The sequence below is a fragment of the Ranitomeya imitator genome, chromosome 8 (genome assembly GCF_032444005.1).
Source record: "Ranitomeya imitator isolate aRanImi1 chromosome 8, aRanImi1.pri, whole genome shotgun sequence".
Taxonomy (NCBI): domain Eukaryota; kingdom Metazoa; phylum Chordata; class Amphibia; order Anura; family Dendrobatidae; genus Ranitomeya; species Ranitomeya imitator.
Genome location: NC_091289.1, coordinates 164,626,232 through 164,645,753, shown reverse-complemented (window position 1 = coordinate 164,645,753; position 19,522 = coordinate 164,626,232). Strand labels below are relative to the sequence as shown.

Here is a 19,522-nt window from a genome sequence, read left to right as displayed (position 1 = left end):
TCAAGATAACCTCAAACAAATGAACTACATTCACATTTCATATGTGGTCAGGCTGCAGTGCAGGCACCACCGATGGCTCCAGCCTTCACAAGATGATTTTTTTTCAAGATATATATAATATTCATTATGTAAACTAGCGGGCAGGTCACTGTGGGATCAGTGACCTGTGAGAAGCCATACTGGTGAATGCCTAATCAGAACACCACATGAAGACACAGGCCACCCCGGAGCTCGAGCATATCATTAACTCAAAACTGAAAATAAAGATTAAACAACAACCGCAAGACGGATTTCATCACCAGATATCATTTTAATTAGTATAACATCACTGACTCTACACTGAAGATTACTCTGCACAGTCCTGCTGACAGGTTCTCTTTAAAAATGCTTTGCGAAAAAACTTATGCCATTGGAGCCAGAACATAGTACAGTACTGGGAAAAAATTATATGATTCTTCACTTTTCCCTAAACCACGCATCTCTCAGGTAGGAAAGAGAGAGGTAGTTCATCAAGCGTGACACGAATTGTCAAAGGCTCCTACATCATAACAAAGGTGGGAATCGCTAATATATCAGAATCCAAAAGACATAAGCTAGGCAGCTACACAAATGTACAGGTGGGGCAAGAACAACTGACTGTCCAAATGTAGAGAATAAAGGTACCGTCACATTTAGCGACGCTGCAGCGATCTAGACAACGATCCCGATCGCTGCAGCATCGCTGTGTGGTCGCTGGAGAGCTGTCACACAGACAGCTCTCCAGCGACCAACTATGCGAAGTCCCCTGGTAACCAGGGTAAACATCGGGTTACTAAGCGCAGGGCCGCGCTTAGTAACCCGATGTTTACCCTGGTTACCAGTGTAAATGTAAAAAAAAAAAAACACTACATACTTACATTCCGGTGTCTGTCCCCCGGCGCTGTGCTTCTCTGCACTGTGTAAGCGCCACCGTAAAGCAGAGCACAGCGGTGACGTCACCGCTGTGCTTTCCAGCCGGCGCTCAGTCAGTGCAGAGAAGCACAGCGTCGGGGGACAGACACCGGAATGTAAGTATGTAGTGTTTTTTTTTTACATTTACACTGGTAAACAGGGTAAACATCGGGTTACTAAGTGCGGCCCTGCGCTTAGTAACCCGATGTTTACCCTGGTTACCAGTGAAGACATCACTGAATCGGCGTCACACACGCCGATTCAGCGATGTCTGCGGGAGTCCAGCGACTAAATAAAGTTCTGGACTTTCTGCGCCGACCAACGATGGCACAGCAGGATCCTGATCGCTGCTGCGTGTCAAACTCAACGATATCGCTATCCAGGACGCTGCAACGTCACGGATCGCTAGCGATATTGTTCAGTGTGAAGGTACCTTAAGTGTTTTGCTACATAATTAGATTGAGTCTTCTCAAAATATTAATCTTGTAGTTATGATGCCTTTAATAGTTAATACAATAAAATAAGTGATGCTACGAAGCAAGCTTTAGAGACTACTTAGGTCTCTTCATCAGGTAAGATAAAACAAAGCATCTGGAGAAACACAAATATATACACAAAAAGAGCAGTAACATGGCATAAATGGACATTCAAAAGAGAACAAACTGAGCTCAGAGAATGAATCCTTTATTAGCTTAGATACGTGGTGTGAAAATTTTATTATCCAAATATCCATGCAAGATCAGAGACCTGATGCCCTCACTATCTCTGGAGCAGATTTATCAGATTTTGTAGAAAGTTATAAATCCTTACGACAGATGTATTCTTGTGTGGAGGGTATCAAAGATAATTTATGCTCTCAGACCCTTTGGTGATTTGAAGTTGCCTTTTAATGTGGCAGAAGTTGTAATTTAATAAGTTATGATGTTAAAAAGTAACTTCAAATAATTGGTTAACACTCGATTAAGGCAGCATTCACATGTGCTTGGATAACAATACCTGGCTGGACTGGTGACTCTCCTGCCCCAAACTAACTGTGTTGTATATAGATATTAGGCAGTTCAGATCGAGAGACACACAGTTTGGCTAAATATTGGAATCTGAACATTGTCCATATACCGTCCATGTGCAAGGCAGGCCTAATTAAAAATAAGCAGCACAGTTAGGCCAGGTTCACACTAGCATTTGTGTACGCAGCATAGGGCTGCATACTTCTTACCTTCAGATCTGCATACATCCGCCTCCGTCCTGCGTACACAAACTCTAGTGTGAACCTAGCCTTAGTCAGTGTTTGCTCTGTAGGGAGCTTGCATGTTCTCCCCCATGCTTGCGTGGGTTTCCTTCCGTATTCCAAAGACAAACTGATAGGTGATATATATTTTGAGCCCCAATGGCGCTCACAATCTAAGGGGTGGCTCAGACTAGCGTATAGCCAGGGTATAACTCGGATGAGGTCTATCCGATGTTTCATTGGATAGCAGTTGCTCCAATGTTATACTATGGAGCAGTGCAGATTAGCATTTATTTTCTCATGCCGAGGCGGCATGAAAAAAAGTCTTTCCATACTGGGATTAGCAGCATGTAATGGACAGCACGCACCCATACAAGTCTATGGGTGTGAGCAAAACATTGGACTGCACTCAGATGTCATCTGAGTGCATTGCGATTACTGCAGATGCCGGCAATGGAAAAGATTGGAAAATCACATTCTCCCTCTCCTTTACACCTGTGCTGCGATTCTCTCATGCAAAAGAATCAGAGTGCAGTAAAATGACACTTGGCTCACGCTCACAGTAGAGTTTGAGCTGAGCGTCCATAGCATATTGCATCCCAGAAACTTTATGCTAATGTAACCCGGCCTAATGATAATGTCTGTGTAGCGCTGTGGAAATTAATGGTACTGTATAAGGGTGTAAAATAAATAAAATATAAAATACCTTCAGGTAGATTGTTATCTGTTGTCTCTTCTATAAGAAGTAAAAATGAAAAAATAAATGTACAATCAGAACAGTGCACCAGTATTTATAAATATGTCTGTAAGTATAAGTATTGACATACAGTTATAGCCGAAAGTGTTGGCACTCTTGAAATTGTTACAGAAAATGAAGTATTTTTCTGTAGAAATTATTGCAATTATAAATTTTTTGTTATACACACGTTTATTTCCTTTGTATGTATCGGAGCAACACAAAAAAAAAAACAGAGAACCCCAAATATGGGCTGGACTAAATTGTTGGCACTGTCAACTTAATATTTGGCTGCACATCCCTTGGAATAAATAACTGCAATCAATCACTTCCTATAACAATCAACAACCTTCTTACATCTCTTAAATGGAATTTTGGACCACTCGTCCTTTGCAAACTGCTCCAAGTCTCTCATATTTAAAGGAGCCGTCTCCCAGCAGCAATTTTAAGATCTCTGTACAGGTGTTCAATGGGATTTAGATCTAGACTCATTGCTGGTCACTTCAGAACTCTCCAGCTTTTTGTTTCCATCCATTTCTGGGGGATTCTTGAAGTATTTTGAGGTCATTGTCCTGCTGGAATCACCTAGGATGCAAACCCAGCTATCTGACACTGGGCACTACATTGCAACCCAAAATTCTTTGGTAATCTTCAGATTTTATGATACCTTGCATACAATCAAGGCACTCAGTGCCAGAGACAGTAAAACAAATCCAAAACATTTTTTAACCACCACCATATTTGACTGTAGGTACTGTGTTCTTTTCTTTGTAGGCCTCTTTACATTTTCGCCAAACAGAAATGATATGAATGATATGTTTTACCAAAAACCTCTATCTTGTTCTTATCTGTCCACAAGACACTTTCTCAGAATGATTTTGGCTTAGGTACATTCAAATGTCAACAGATAGTTCGTGCTGACACTGATGCACCGTGAGCCTTGGACAGCTTGCATTTCTTTGAAACTTGAGTGAGAGCCCAACAAACAGGCTCTCCATGCATGTGTTGTGACTGTGACAGAGCTGCGACACATGCAGCTTCGGTGCTGATTAGATGATCAGCCGGCGCAATCCAGGAATCCGGGTTTCCTCTGCAGTTAATTCAGCAAGCGCTATAGCTTGCCAAATAAGAGGGAACCCGAGCAAATTCGCTCATCTCTAGATAGGACCCAACGGGTTACAGTCTTTCCCACAGGTGGCGGACACAACTTCAGTCCTAATTCCCGGTATGAGAAAAGCATCCCTCTTGCTAACTCCTCTAGCACTAGGAATTCTTCTTCACTACAAGCAGTGCACCCAAAGTCTATATCGTCTCGCCCCTGAGAGTTTGACTCCATCTTTCCCTGCAGCTGCACAGGCTTGGTGCGCCGAAGGGCCCCAACATCCATCTTGAGGTTCTAAGGCCGGCAGATGGATTTACATGGAACGGTTCTATGGCAATCCACTGCCCTGAGTTATAGGCTCACGTTGTTCCTAGCAGCCTACTGCCTATAACCAATACTGTCACTTTGCCACACTTTCTCTAACTGAACACTACTTCCTGTTCCTCACACTTACTAGAGATTTTCAAACCTCCTCCCCACAATGGGTTGGCCTTAACTCTCATACTGTTTCTGTGTCTGCTGTGTCGCTGGGCAGACCTCGCCTTTCATCTACATTATTCGCGGTGACATCTTGAGACCATTAGTTCTGCATCTCACAGGGAAATTAACATTTGTTATTACAAGGAAAAATATCAAGAACAAAACAATATTCACATTCTATAACACAGTAACATTGATGTCTTCAGGGGGAACACGACAGCTGATCCATATCCTTACACACAGACGAAATAAACAAAACGTGTAATTGCAATCATTTTCTGAGAGAAATGCTTCATTTTCTGGAACAATTTCAAGGGTGCCAACACTTTCCCAATATGACAGTATGTTGCAGTCTAATGTAATATGAGTAAACTATAATTTATCTTTTGTTGGTTCAAAATCTGTAACAGCTGAGAAAACAAGATTTACTTTACCCAGAGATAATTCTAACATCAAAATAGTAATTAGATGATTCGCAAAAATCAGTTTACATTAAAAATCCCTTTAAAATATCAAGTTTTATTAATTGTACATTAAGAATCTAAACCCAACACAAATAGACGATTATAAAAAAGACACGAGCAATATGAAAAAGTTGAATGGCCCTTAGTGGCGGCCCTATCAGACCCTCTATAGAGCTGAAAAAAGGGTACTTATACTGTAGATAAAGCCCTGAGGCAAAGTTACAATGATACTGCCTATTCTGATGTTCTGTACTCACAGTGTAGTAGATACCATCACATGTTATCCTGTATATGATATAGTCTATAGTTACAGTCTATCATATACTAATCTGTATACTGGATATAATATACTATGTGTACAGATATTCAATATTATATAAAATATATATATTATGTCTTATTATATAAATTATATGTACAATATACAAGTTATTCTAATATGCAGCTGGTATAATATCTGATGTCTGTATCAACGTATAATATATACCAGTCATATATTCTCCTGTATACTATATCTGCTATACTACTTGCACAGACATTAGATTGCATTTGCAGTACAAGATAACATGTCACTGATATATCATATGTAATCCTTAATCCATATTTCTAAATGTAACCTGGTCTACTACAAAGAAAGCATGTACTGCAACTGTATGTCACTTATATTCTGCTTTAAAGAAGTCTCCCATTAACTTTTTTCCCCTAAACCTGTAAGGGTATTGTACCATTGTGTGTTAATATACTCACCTATCTCCGTCTTCTCCAGTATTCAGCATCGCTTTGATCCTCTTCTCGGCCACATCACTGCTCATCCGACTCCCTGGGTCACTCTATATGTGAGCTGGAAGTGGCTTTTACAATGTAAGTCTATGGTACCTCATTCTGGTGATCCAAAGCCTTATATTGTAAAAGAGATTTCTGACCCACAGATAGTGCAATGTGATCTGGAGAGTCTGAATCGCCGACACATGACTCAGAAGAGGAAAGGAACTAAATATCGGAGAAGAAAATGTTCATGAGAGGCTTCTTTGAGACCCCTGTTCTGTCTATTTTATAATGGAGGAATGAATTCTATTAGGACAACATACAATTTACCAGTCACAAACTTTTTTTCCAACACTCTCCAAGTTCCTTTGAAGTATTATTACTTCCGGTACAGAATCTATAAGTAATAAAGCGAGTAGTGGTAGTAAACTTGGTTCTGTTATTGTATCTGTGCAGAGTTGCAGTCACGTGCCGACTAGAGTCTCAGCCGCCTCTCTAAGTACAGTAGCACACTGAGACAACAACAACTTTTTAACTTTTTAAAGCCTTGTAACATCTAGTCTCTTTATGAAGCAGCCAGAAGTAAGCACAACAAAGATATGATCACTGCTCATGGGCCACTACTGGGTGCTTGCCCCCCAGGCCACAATTTGCCAGCTAGCCCCTGTTTGCTACTATAATTTCAAGTAGGAAAATGATCCTTTTGAACTTATTGTAGTAAAATATAAATATCTGTGGCCTAAAGTGTAACAAATTTTGCATCTTGTAAAGCAGCAGATGAAATCAGCTTCTACAGGAGCATGTGCTGGGCAGTTAAAACTGGCCTGATTACAAGAGACGGAACCTAAATAATGTAATGAAGTATTTTACATAGAAAGCATAACTTTGGAATGTGTTGAAAAGCAAAACAAATAAACAAACTTAGTCACTTTTTATCATTCCAACCGAAAGGAAAAGAACAGCTTAGCAAATGGAAAAATAATATATATATATATATATATATATATATATATATATATATATATATATAGTTTAATGTAAACACAAAAATATGCATAAAATGCTTGACTCACCTTTTTTTTGATAAAAAGGAGCCAGGAAACCTTCATCCTGTGGAGAATTTACTGCAGGAAATAGATTTGGTGTAGATTGTGGGTTTGATGGAGTTGGTGGGTTTACAGAGGCCGGTGGATTTACAGCAGATGGTGGGTTTACTGCAAATGGTGGGTTTACAGCAGATGGTGGGTTTACTGCAAATGGTGGGTTCACAGTAGATGGTGGGTATACAGCAGATGGTGGGTATACAGCAGATGGGGGGTTTACAGCAGATGGGGGGTTTACAGCAGATGGGGGGTTTACAGCAGATGGTGGGTATACAGCAGATGGGGGGTTTACAGCAGATGGGGGGTTTACAGCAGATGGGGGGTTTACAGCAGATGGTGTGTATACAGCAGATGGTGGGTTTACAGCAGATGGTGGGTATACAGCAGATGGTGGGTTTACAGCAGATGGTGGGTATACAGCAGATGGTGGGTTTACAGCAGATGGTGGGTTTACAGCAGATGGTGGGTATACAACAGATGGTGGGTTTACAGCAGATGGTGGGTATACAGCAGATGGTGGGTTTACAGCAGATGGGGGGTATACAGCAGATGGGGGGTTTACAGCAGATGGTGGGTTTACAACAGATGGTGGGTATACAGCAGATGGGGGGTTTACAGCAGATGGTGGGTTTACAACAGATGGTGGGTTTACAGCAGATGGTGGGTATACAGCAGATGGTGGGTTTACAACAGATGGTGGGTATACAGCAGATGGGGGGTTTACAGCAGATGGGGGGTTTACAGCAGATGGTGGGTTTACAACAGATGGTGGGTATACAGCAGATGGTGGGTTTACAACAGATGGTGGGTTTACAGCAGATGGTGGGTTTACAGTAGATGGTGGGTATACAGCAGATGGGGGGTTTACAGCAGATGGTGGGTTTACAGCAGATGGTGGGTTTACAGCAGATGGTGGGTTTACAGCAGATGGTGGGTTTACAACAGATGGTGGGTTTACAGCAGATGGTGGGCTTACAGCAGATGGGGGGTTTACAGCAGATGGTGGGTATACAGTAGATGGTGGGTATACAGCAGATGGGGGGTTTACAGCAGATGGGGGGTTTACATCAGATGGGGGGTTTACAGCAGATGGTGGGCTTACAGCAGATGGGGGGTTTACAGCAGATGGTGGGTATACAGCAGATGGTGGGTTTACAGCAGATGGGGGGTTTACAGCAGATGGGGGGTTTACAGCAGATGGTGGGTATACAGCAGATGGTGGGTATACAGCAGATGAGGGGTTTACAGCAGATGGGGGGTTTACAGCAGATGGGGGGTTTACAGCAGATGGGGGGTTTACATCAGATGGGGGGTTTACAGCAGATGGTGGGTTTACAGCAAATGGTGGGTTTACAACAGATGGTGGGTTTACAGCAGATGGGGGGTTTACATCAGATGGGGGGTTTACAGCAGATGGTGGGTTTACAGCAGATGGGGGGTTTACATCAGATGGGGGGTTTACAGCAGATGGTGGGTTTACAGCAAATGGTGGGTTTACAACAGATGGTGGGTTTACAGCAGATGGTGGGCTTACAGCAGATGGGGGGTTTACAGCAGATGGTGGGTATACAGCAGATGGTGGGTATACAGCAGATGGGGGGTTTACAGCAGATGGTGGGTTTACACCAGAAGGTGGGTTTACAGCAGATGGTGGGTTTACAGCAGATGGGGGGTTTACAGCAGATGGTGGGTTTACAGCAGATGGTGGGTATACAGCAGATGGGGGGTTTACAGCAGATGGTGGGTTTACAGCAGATGGCGGGTTTACAACAGATGGTGGGTTTACAGCAGTTGGGGGGTTTACAACAGATGGTGGGTTTACAGCAGATGGTGGGTTTACAGCAGATGGTGGGTTTACAGCAGATGGGGGGTTTACAGCAGATGGGGGGTTTACAGCAGATGGTGGGTTTACAGCAGATGGTGGGTTTACAGCAGATGGGGGGTTTACAGCAGATGGTGGGTTTACAGCAGATGGTGGGTATACAGCAGATGGTGGGTTTACAGCAGATGGTGGGTATACAGCAGATGGTGGGTTTACAGCAGATGGGGGGTTTACAGCAGATGGTGGGTTTACAGCAGATGGTGGGTATACAGCAGATGGTGGGTTTACAGCAGATGGTGGGTTTACAGCAGATGGTGGGTATACAGCAGATGGGGGGTTTACAGCAGATGGTGGGTTTACAACAGATGGTGGGTATACAGCAGATGGGGGGTTTACAGCAGATGGTGGGTTTACAACAGATGGGGGGTTTACATCAGATGGGGGGTTTACAGCAGATGGTGGGTTTACAGCAGATGGTGGGTTTACAACAGATGGTGGGTTTACAGCAGATGGTGGGTATACAGCAGATGGTGGGTTTACAGCAGATGGTGGGTATACAGCAGATGGTGGGTTTACAGCAGATGGTGGGTTTACAGCAGATGGTGGGTATACAGCAGATGGGGGGTTTACAGCAGATGGTGGGTATACAGCAGAAGGTGGGTTTACAGCAGATGGTGGGTATACAGCAGATGGTGGGTATACAGTAGATGGTGGGTATACAGCAGATGGGGGGTTTACAGCAGATGGTGGGTATACAGCAGATGGGGGGTTTACAGCAGATGGTGGGTATACAGCAGAAGGTGGGTTTACAGCAGATGGGGGGTTTACAGCAGATGGTGGGTATACAGTAGATGGTGGGTATACAGCAGATGGGCGGTTTACAGCAGATGGGGGGTTTACATCAGATGGGGGGTTTACAGCAGATGGGGGGTTTACATCAGATGGGGGGTTTACAGCAGATGGTGGGTTTACAGCAGATGGTGGGTTTACAACAGATGGTGGGTTTACAGCAGATGGGGGGTTTACAGCAGATGGTGGGTTTACAACAGATGGTGGGTTTACAGCAGATGGGGGGTTTACAGCAGATGGTGGGTTTATAGCAGATGGTGGGTATACAGCAGATGGGGGGTTTACAACAGATGGTGGGTTTACAGCAGATGGTGGGTTTACAACAGATGGTGGGTTTACAGCAGATGGTGGGTTTACAACAGATGGTGGGTTTACAGCAGATGGGGGGTTTACAGCAGATGGTGGGTTTACAACAGATGGTGGGCTTACAGCAGATGGGGGGTTTACAGCAGATGGTGGGTTTACAGCAGATGGTGGGTATACAGCAGATGGGGGGTTTACAACAGATGGTGGGTTTACAGCCGATGGGGGGTTTACAACAGATGGTGGGTTTACAGCAGATGGTGGGTTTACAGCAGATGGGGGGTTTACAGCAGATGGGGGGTTTACAGCAGATGGTGGGTTTACAGCAGATGGGGGGTTTACAGCAGATGGTGGGTTTACAGCAGATGGTGGGTATACAGCAGATGGTGGGTTTACAACAGATGGTGGGTTTACAGCAGATGGTGGGTTTACAGCAGATGGGGGGTTTACAGCAGATGGTGGGTTTACAGCAGATGGTGGGTATACAGCAGATGGAGGGTTTACAGCAGATGGTGGGTTTACAGCAGATGATGGGTTTACAACAGATGGTGGGTTTACAGCAGATGGTGGGCTTACAGCAGATGGTGGGTATACAGCAGATGGGGGGTTTACATCAGATGGGGGGTTTACAGCAGATGGGAGGTTTACAGCAGATGATGGGTTTACAGCAGGTGGTGGGTTTACAACAGGTGGTGGGTTTACAGCAGATGGGGGGTTTGCAGCAAATGGTGGTTTTAGAACAGAAGGAGGATTCACTGCAGATATTGGGTTTGTGCCAAAAGGTGGGTTTACACCAGAAGGAGGATTCACTGAAAATGGTGTGTTTGCACCAGATGGTGGGTTTCCAACAGGTAGAGGATTCATTGCAAATGGAGAGCTTACTGCAAATGGTGGATTTACAGCAGATGATGGGTTGGTTGGATTTGATGAATTTACTTCATAAGGTAGATTTGCTGCTGATGGATTCTCTGTAGATGGTCGACTTGTAACAGGTAATTCAGAAGAAAAAGCTATTAGAACAAATGAACCTGACCATTCCTCACAGTCCAATGATTGTATTCCATTCTGCTCAGATGCATGATACTGCTTTTCACCAGGCCTCTTCTGCACAAATATTCTGCCCCCAGTGGGAGGTAGCTTTCCATCATGAATTGCAGCCCGACAAATGGAAGAATCCTGTGAGACAGTAAACCATGATGTTATTTGTATGTGTTTTCTGTTGTATAACCTGTATATTATTTTTCTGTAAATTTACAATTTTTTATTGGTGCATCAATCCAGATTCTAGACTACAGTCTATGACTAGTTTTGATTGACAGGCAGCAATCAACATATTACTTTTTGATTCATAATTAATCAAATATTGTACACTGACACAGAATGGATATTTTAATTAACGTTATTCAAAGAGTAAAAAATACTGCCAAAATTAAAGTTAAGAATATTTATACGTCTAAAATAATTAAGCCAGACAAACTGAAAAAAAAATAATGTGGTTAGCCAATATTTTTTATGATTACAAAAATATGCCCCAACATAAAAAATACAGTTTTATCAACTATTAATCTCCTAGTGATCCTATTGTACTGCTACCCTGGTCCTTTGCCAACTTCTTCCAGAAGGATGGGCATGTGACTGCTGCAGCCAATCAATGGCTGCAGCAATGAACAACACAACAGCACCGCAGCCAGTGATTGGTTGAGGGTCACACGTCTGTACAATTTCATCTTTGCCTTTCTAATTTTTCTGTCAGCATAGACATAGCCGGGTAAGATGCAGTCTTTTTAATACTACCCTTTCATTTACTAGCTTATTTGAAAAAACAAAAAAAATGTTTGTAGAGTAAAATTTTGTTAAGTTTTCACTTAGTTGCAAAAATGACCTGTTTTATTTAAAATGATTTAACTATACCAAATGTAATATAGATTTTTATGCTTTTTTTTACTGGCGATATTTTATGAATTTGAACTGTGAAAGGATGGGAAAAATTACCAAATATGTCATCAAGGACATAAGATGACACTCAACTGCAGGGTAAAATGTCCAAAAGTGTCCCCAAATAATGCATTTTCAATAGTATTTGTCTTCTCATATGGGGCAAAGCGACCATTGGCTACAGGACCCGAATGGCTCTTTGTGTCATGAACAGAATGGGCTCTTTGAAATTTTTCTATTTTGTGGTTATTTTTTTTTTAAACTTTGTTATACTTTTTTTACTTGCTTAGATACAAGGTAATACAATATTTGCACCAAGTCCTTCATCGATGTAATAATATGGCAGTTTTGGAGAATTTCAGTAGGCCTCAGCTGAACTTAGTACTCCCCCACAATGGCATACTAGGGGGCAAACAGGATAACAGAGGTGGTCCCACCTTCTAGTAGCTCGGATATAACATGCAATGGGTTAAATGTGGCAATCAGAGCTGTCTTTATTTATGTAGCAAAAGAAAGACATTTTGAGATGAGAAATACCGGATTTAGTGGATTTATAACACATTGCATTAGATTCTACAAGCCTGAAAATATATGGATAATAAGGAAACCACATGTTATAAACTACATGCAAAATCTATTTTTAATGCAGTATTGTTACATTTCCCTTAAGAAAAGAAGATTTTTAATAATAAAATGCATTTCTTTTTTACTAAAACCCACTACTGTTACTTAGTCTTACATCAGTGAAGATTTCGACTCCCCATATGTCTCCATGTACATCTATGCATCCATCAGGGCATGTAACTCTGAAAAGATAACGAATATTTTATTTTTCTCTCGCTCTCTGACTTTAGTGACATATTTTATTACATGCATTTTTCATTGTCCATGTTGATTAGGCTAGTTTCACAATTACTACATTCACAGTTCGAAAACAGTCCCCGAAATCCAGATTGGCCGTGAGTCTCCTTACTGGAACCTAATAGCCTCACAAATGCCTACAAAGCTGTTGGGTTCAGGTCCGGTGATCGGCACCCGGTCCGGGCATTGTAATTCTTACTCATTCCGTAATTGGTACAAGTGCAAGAACAGCCACATGGTGACTAAGTGACTAAAAGTGTAGACTAGGGGACCCAAAGTAAAACCTGGATAAAGATTTCTGTGAGTTTTGACTGGCTTTCTCACGTTTACGTTGGTTTTGTCCCACACCTCAAAACATGGAGGTAGTGATTGGTATACTATTAAATTATAAATTGCAATTTGGATGACAGGAAAATTAGCAACTCTCATTTGGGACATAAACATATATGAGTACACTGTTGTGCATAACTGTGTAATTTATTCATACTTTATAATATTCTAGCAATAGATACTCACTCAGTAAGTGGTGCAGGTAGATGAATTGCAGTGGAAGAGCATAAAGCTTCAGCTGAAAAGACAGATAAAATGATAATAGCTGACAAGCAATAGGTACGATAAACTGATTGTACACTATTGGAAAATCCCTTGAAAAATGCTAAAGAACTAAATATAAAAAATAATGCATACTCATCTTCTGCGGTCTGGAGAGACGCACCGCATGTCTGTCTCTGCAGGTGAGCTGCGGGCGTCTCTGGACGCACAGTGGGCATGAGATTTCTTGAAATCCCATCCACTATGCTGCAACAGCTGGACACTGCGAGTTGGACAGTGCACAAGTACGCAGCGTCCAACCCGCAGTGTTTACTGATTGTGTGCACATACCCTTAGACTACATTGAAGATACAACTCAGCAGCAGACACAGATAGAAGAGGACCCCTGTGCAAAAACAATATATAGGCCCTTTGCAGTCCAATAGCTCATCATAATGCCCCACTCCACCTGCTTTGGAGATGGAAGTGAGGCCCCTGTATGCTGCCTATTAGAACTGCACTGAAAAGAAATTGAACAATTACTGCCAAATTCATCAACAACGTACAGCAAATTGTTGGGGAGGGGGGGTGGAAACACATAATAATCTTGTTTTTGTAAGGCACCCTCCTAACAAGAGGGGATGGACCAAAGTGAAAAATCCCTTTAAATAAGACCTAGTTTCCATTGATATGGACTGTCCATAAATCTACTAAGGAGGATATCACCTGCTACATAGATGGATATGTAGAACAAAACTTACCAACAGGTAATTTAGGTGACGGCTTGGCCTTTACAGGACGTGGAGTTACTGTAGTATACTTGGTGGTTGCTTCTAGACTGATGAATGTATATGAACCTGTCCACTCGCCATGTTCAAATGAAGTGACACCATTTCTAGTAGATCCTTCGTATGTATCCTGACCAGGCTTCTTCTCTAGATATACTTTACCTCCTTTAGGTTTAAGCCATCCTGAATGAATGGCAGCGTGACAAATGGGAGAATCCTAATAAGCAAAATATAAAACAGCAAATTAAAAATGCATTTTTAACTGTATATGAAAGAGTATCCTGGTTGATTGATGCAAATTTGGGACTCTAATAATATTATGTATTATACTACATTTCTAATTGGAGGTATACTGTTTGCTAATATTATTATTATTTCACCTACTACATATTGGGATAGGATCTTGGAGATGGGACTACCCCTTTAAATACTATAGTCTGCAATGCACTATAATTTAATAAAGATTTAGGAGTCATTTGCCATGGATGTTGCACAGATATCCTGCATCAATAATTCACAAATTTTGCAATATGCCATTTTTGCACAAATGTTTGTGAGTTTTTTCAATTTTACTCTGCTTTTGACACTTTCCAAAGTGCATGTTTAGTAACACAAATAAGACATTAGTCAGATTTATAAATTGCAATTTTTTTCAGTAAAAAAAGAGTTGTCATTTTTTTGCCATAAAAATTGAAATAGTAAGTGCTTCTAGACAGAAGTGAAATGCAAAAAAATATCAAGAATTGCATAATACTTTGACAAATGTGGCACGAATAATGGACACAATGATAATTGTGTTTAAAAATAACTCTCCCCCATTACCGTTTTAAAATTTTTAACATTATGTTTACTTGCACATACATCGGTATAAATATCAGATCCCCACAGGTCACCAGCTTCCTCTTCAAGACAGTAAGATGGGCACGTGATTCTACCAAACAAATGGAAAGCTTGAAGTTAAAATGTACTATTATCTAATATTAAATTTAGTCTGAACTTTACTTCTATAAAATAGTTTTACCACTTGAGCGTTGCAACCAATTAACAGATACTAAAGTGCTGCATTGTTCTCACTGTAAACGAAGAAGTCCATTGATGGCCACCGATTGGTAGCAGCACTAACACGCAATATCATTGCTGTAACGGTGCCAGAGTGGGAGGCAAGTATCTGTTTTTACATATATTGACTTTTAAGGACACTGCAAAATCTCATGTGTTAATTTATTCATATCCTAATGCGGGAAAGGGTTTCAGGAGGTGAAGTGTAGATTCAAGGTCTAGCAATAAACAGAACTAATTTTACGTAAAGATGCATCATTGTTCAACTATCATGCTACTCTTGCTAAATTTGGTGCAATTATAAGCAACACAGCCAAAAGCAAAATATAATTTACAAAATTCCTTTAAAAATGAATATCCGCCAATTGTTTTTGAAATTGTAATATTAAGTCACAAAATATTCTAGTTGTAATTTGTTAATTCCAGTTTTATTTCCTGTATATATTTTGAACTATTTTAATACAGGCACTTACAGTATATAACATGATCCAGGTCTGATGTGTAGTCTAGAATTTGCTTTCTTTTGTGTACAGGAATTCAGTTTTCACTGTGTCGAGCACTTCATGCAATCTACAGCATTCAATCAACACCCTACCAAGCTCTGCTTTTATTTTGTATGTCTCCTACATAAGTAAAGTGCTGTTGAAGATCAATCTACATCAATCTATAAATATCTATTCTTTTACTAATACTTACTCAGTTACAATTGAAGATAGGTGCATTGCAGTGGATGAGCACAGGACTTCAACTAAAGGTGGAAAATAAATACAATTTATATTTGTAATTAATATAAGTGTAACTTATTCATCATTTAATATTTAGCATGTAATTTTCTCAGTTCCTGTATACTGTCAGAAAATATCTGATTCATGATAGTGCATATTAGGGTTTTCTACTCATCCTGAAATTCAGATACTCCTTGGGATCATTGATGGTTTTAGCTCATCAACAAACACTATTTGATCTGACTATCTAATCTAATTGAAGTATATATCTATATCTGGTTAACAGTCACTGACATGCTGGAAACACATTAATGGTTATGGTCCTAAATTCGGGACCTAAAAATGAGAGCGCAACCGCGACTCCAAACAATTATATTGAACCTACAGAGAACCAGGAGTATACTCTCATGGGTACAGATTAGGTAATAAGTAGAGCCCAAATAATTTAAATATGGTATCAAAGACCTTTATTACACAGAGCTCACTCACAATAAATAACGGATAAATGCCAAGATACACAATACGTGATGAAAAATGAATATTCATTCATTTTTCGTCACGTATTTTGTATCTTGCATTTAGCCGTTATTTATTGTGAGTGAGCTCTGTGTAATAAAGGTTTTTGATACCAAATTTAAATTATTTGGGCTCTACTTATTACCTAATCTGTACCCATGAGAGTATACTCCTGGTTCTCTGTAGGTTCTATATATCTATATCTATCTATCCATCTCTCTATCTATCTATACAATACTTAGCAATTATTGGATATTAATCTAATAATACATTGCATGACATTATTACTCTTTGGCATGTAGTTCGAAGGTGATTCAGTAGCATCAGTTGGTTGGCTCGCATCAATTGGAGTAGCAGGTATTTGAGATGCAACATAAAGGGAGATGAATCTGAAAGAGTAAGGCCATGGTCCATAATAAAAAGATTTTATGCCATTGCGATCAGATGCTTCATATGTATGTAGCCCTGAATTCTTCTCCACAAATAATTCACCCCCATCATTAGTTATTATTCCTGCATGGATGGCAGCTTTGCAGATGGCAGAGTTCTGATAAAGAAAAAGGAAAGAAAGAAATTGACATATTGCAAAAAGGTGGGGTATAGTACAATAGGTGATTTTATTTTATCAATATGTATAATATTCATTATGTAAAATAGGGGGCAGGTCACTGGAGGATCATTGACCTGTCAGAAGCTATACACATGAATAGCTAATCAGAGCACCACATGGCCGACCAAGAGCACGAGCATATTATTAACTCAAAACTAAAAATAAAGATTAAGCTACAACCACAAGAAGGATTTCGTCAACCAAGGTATCATTTTAATCAGTATAATGGTGCCAACCTGACACTGACTGCAGGTTACTGTGTACAATCCTGCTGACAGGTTCCCTTTAACCCCTTTCTGTCCTTGGACGGAATAGTATGTCTGAGGACAGAGCCCCCACTTTGTATGACCTCCCTACAATGCCTGGGCATGCTCCTGATGAGGCGGCGTATAGTCTCCTGAGGGATTTCTTCCCAGACCTGGACTAAAGCATCCACCAACTCCTGGACAGTCTGTGGTGCAACGTGATGGTGGATGGAGTGAGACATGATGTCCCAGATATGTTCAATCAGATTCAGGTCTGGGGAACGGGCAGGCCAGTCCATAGCTTCAATGCCTTCATCTTGCAGGAACTGCTGACACACTCCAGCCACATGGGGTTTGGCATTGTCTTGCATTAGGAGGAACCCAGGGCCAACCGCACCAGCATATGGTCTGACAAGGTGTCTGAGGGTCTCATCTTGGTACCTAATGGCAGCCAGGCTACCTCTGGTGAGCACATGGAGGGCTGTGCAGCTCTCGAAAGGAATGCCACCCCACACCATTACTGACCCACTGCCAAACTGAAGGATGTTGCAGGCAGATCGCTCTCCACAGCGTCTCCAGACTCTGTCACGTCTGTCACATGTACTCAGTATGAACCTTCTTTCATCTGTGAAGAGTACAGGGCGCCAGTGGTGAATTTGTCAGTCCTGGTGTTCTGTGGCAAATGCCAAGCGTCCTGCATGGTGTTAGGCTGTGAGCACAACCCCCATCTGTTGACGTCGGGCACTCAGACCATCCTTATGGAGACGGTTTCTTAACATTTTTGCAGACACATGCACATTTGTGGCATGCTGGAGGTAATTTTGCAGGGCTGTGGCAGTGCTCCTCCTGTTCCTCCTTGCATAAAGGCTGAGGTAGTGGTCCTGCTGCTGGGTTGTTGCCCTCCTACGGCCCCCTCCACATCTTCTGGTGTACTGGCCTGTCTCCTGGTAGGGCCTCCAGCCATGGGACACTACGATGACAGACACAGCAAACCTTCCTGCCACAGCTCACATTGATGTTCCATCCTGGATGAGCTGCACTACCTGAGCCACTTGTGTGGGTTGTAGAGTCTGTCTCATGCTACCACAAGTGTGAAAGCACAACCATCATTCAAAAGTGACCAAAACATCAGCCAGAAAGCATTGGTACTGAGATGTGGTCTGTGGTCCCCACTTGCAGAACCCCTTCTTTATTGAGTGTGTCTTGATAATTGCCAATAATTTCCATCTGTTGTCTATTCCATTTGCACAACAGCATGTTGAATTGATTGTCAATCAGTGTTGCTTCCTAAGTGGACAGTTTGATTTCACAGAAGTTTGATTTACTTGGAGTTACATTCTGTTGTTTAAGTGTTCCCTTTATTTTTTTGAGCAGTGTATATATAAAACTGTTTGCAATTCTTTAAGAAATTTTCCAGCTCTGTGGAACAAAAAGTTGCAAATTGTGATGCATCTCATATGTGCAAAAAATTATTAACTTTTCTTGCCACTGATTAGTTTTCAAATGTGGCTGTAAATGTAGACAAGAGGAGTGACCAACAACTGCTGATGATAATTAATATTACTACATTCACAAATTGGTACAAATTTTAGGTCTTGAAGAAGTCCAGGATGTCTCAAATTGATGAAAAGACATGCACATTTCAATAAGTTTGGCACATGTATGAACTTAATAGTTTTCACTAAAAATTGTTAAAACCCTAAAAGATTAATAAAACTTTAAATACTTTATTTCTGCAAATTAAATCTGTTAATCAGCAGAATGCAACTATTCATTTTGAGCCATAGTGATGTTTACTTATATTTGCTATTACAAGTTTACCAGATATTTTAAAAGCATTAAAAGTTTGTTTTAGGGGGTGCTTGATATTGGCCATTTTTCATTGAGCTTCTTGCTGATTGACAAGATTTCTAAGTACTATGACATTTATATGAAGATATCCAGATGCTGTAAACCATCATGATATGCATCTCCCTCGATAGGCAAATATCCTTTTCAGAGAGAAGAGGACGAGAACTTTAGTGACACTTATTGAGAGGTAGAAATCCTAACATTCAAAACTTTAAAGATTGCTACCCCCTATTTTTCTTCCTCTCTGAAGAGGATGCTTGCATACTTAATTTCCAGAAATGCACAGCATGGCTTATAAGTCTCTTTACTCTGGCTTGCAACTAACCACAGGAAGAAACATACCCTCTTTGACTCCCCAGACTGGTGCTCTGCACCTTTCAGTTTTAACACTGTATGTTTATAGACTTTCTTGCCATGGCTGCTGGGTAGAAAGAGACAGCTGTCCTAAAAGGTTATAGCTCTAACAATCAATATAATCTCAACTCCCTCAATTCACTGATGTCTGGAAGAATTTAAATTTAGATTTCTTTTGGAATGAAAAAGAAATACATAATTTCACTTACAAATACTAAATATTAAGCCAAATATTTTAAATAATAATAGACATTTTATGGTTAGT

General features: G+C 40.9%; 1 protein-coding gene across 1 annotated transcript in view; it reads right to left on the bottom strand.

The window, feature by feature from the left end:
- Window positions 1–19,522, bottom strand: part of LOC138648128 (uncharacterized) — a 147,044-nt gene that overhangs the window by 50,062 nt on the left and 77,460 nt on the right. Inside the window, exons 35-42 of the mRNA XM_069737633.1 lie at window positions 16,486–16,744; window positions 15,653–15,704; window positions 14,759–14,828; window positions 13,871–14,114; window positions 13,095–13,146; window positions 12,457–12,523; window positions 6,779–10,958; window positions 2,865–2,894 (exon numbers count right to left, since the gene is read on the bottom strand). Of these exons, the coding sequence (XP_069593734.1) occupies window positions 2,865–2,894; window positions 6,779–10,958; window positions 12,457–12,523; window positions 13,095–13,146; window positions 13,871–14,114; window positions 14,759–14,828; window positions 15,653–15,704; window positions 16,486–16,744 (4,954 nt within the window). The remainder of the gene's footprint in view (window positions 1–2,864; window positions 2,895–6,778; window positions 10,959–12,456; window positions 12,524–13,094; window positions 13,147–13,870; window positions 14,115–14,758; window positions 14,829–15,652; window positions 15,705–16,485; window positions 16,745–19,522) is intronic.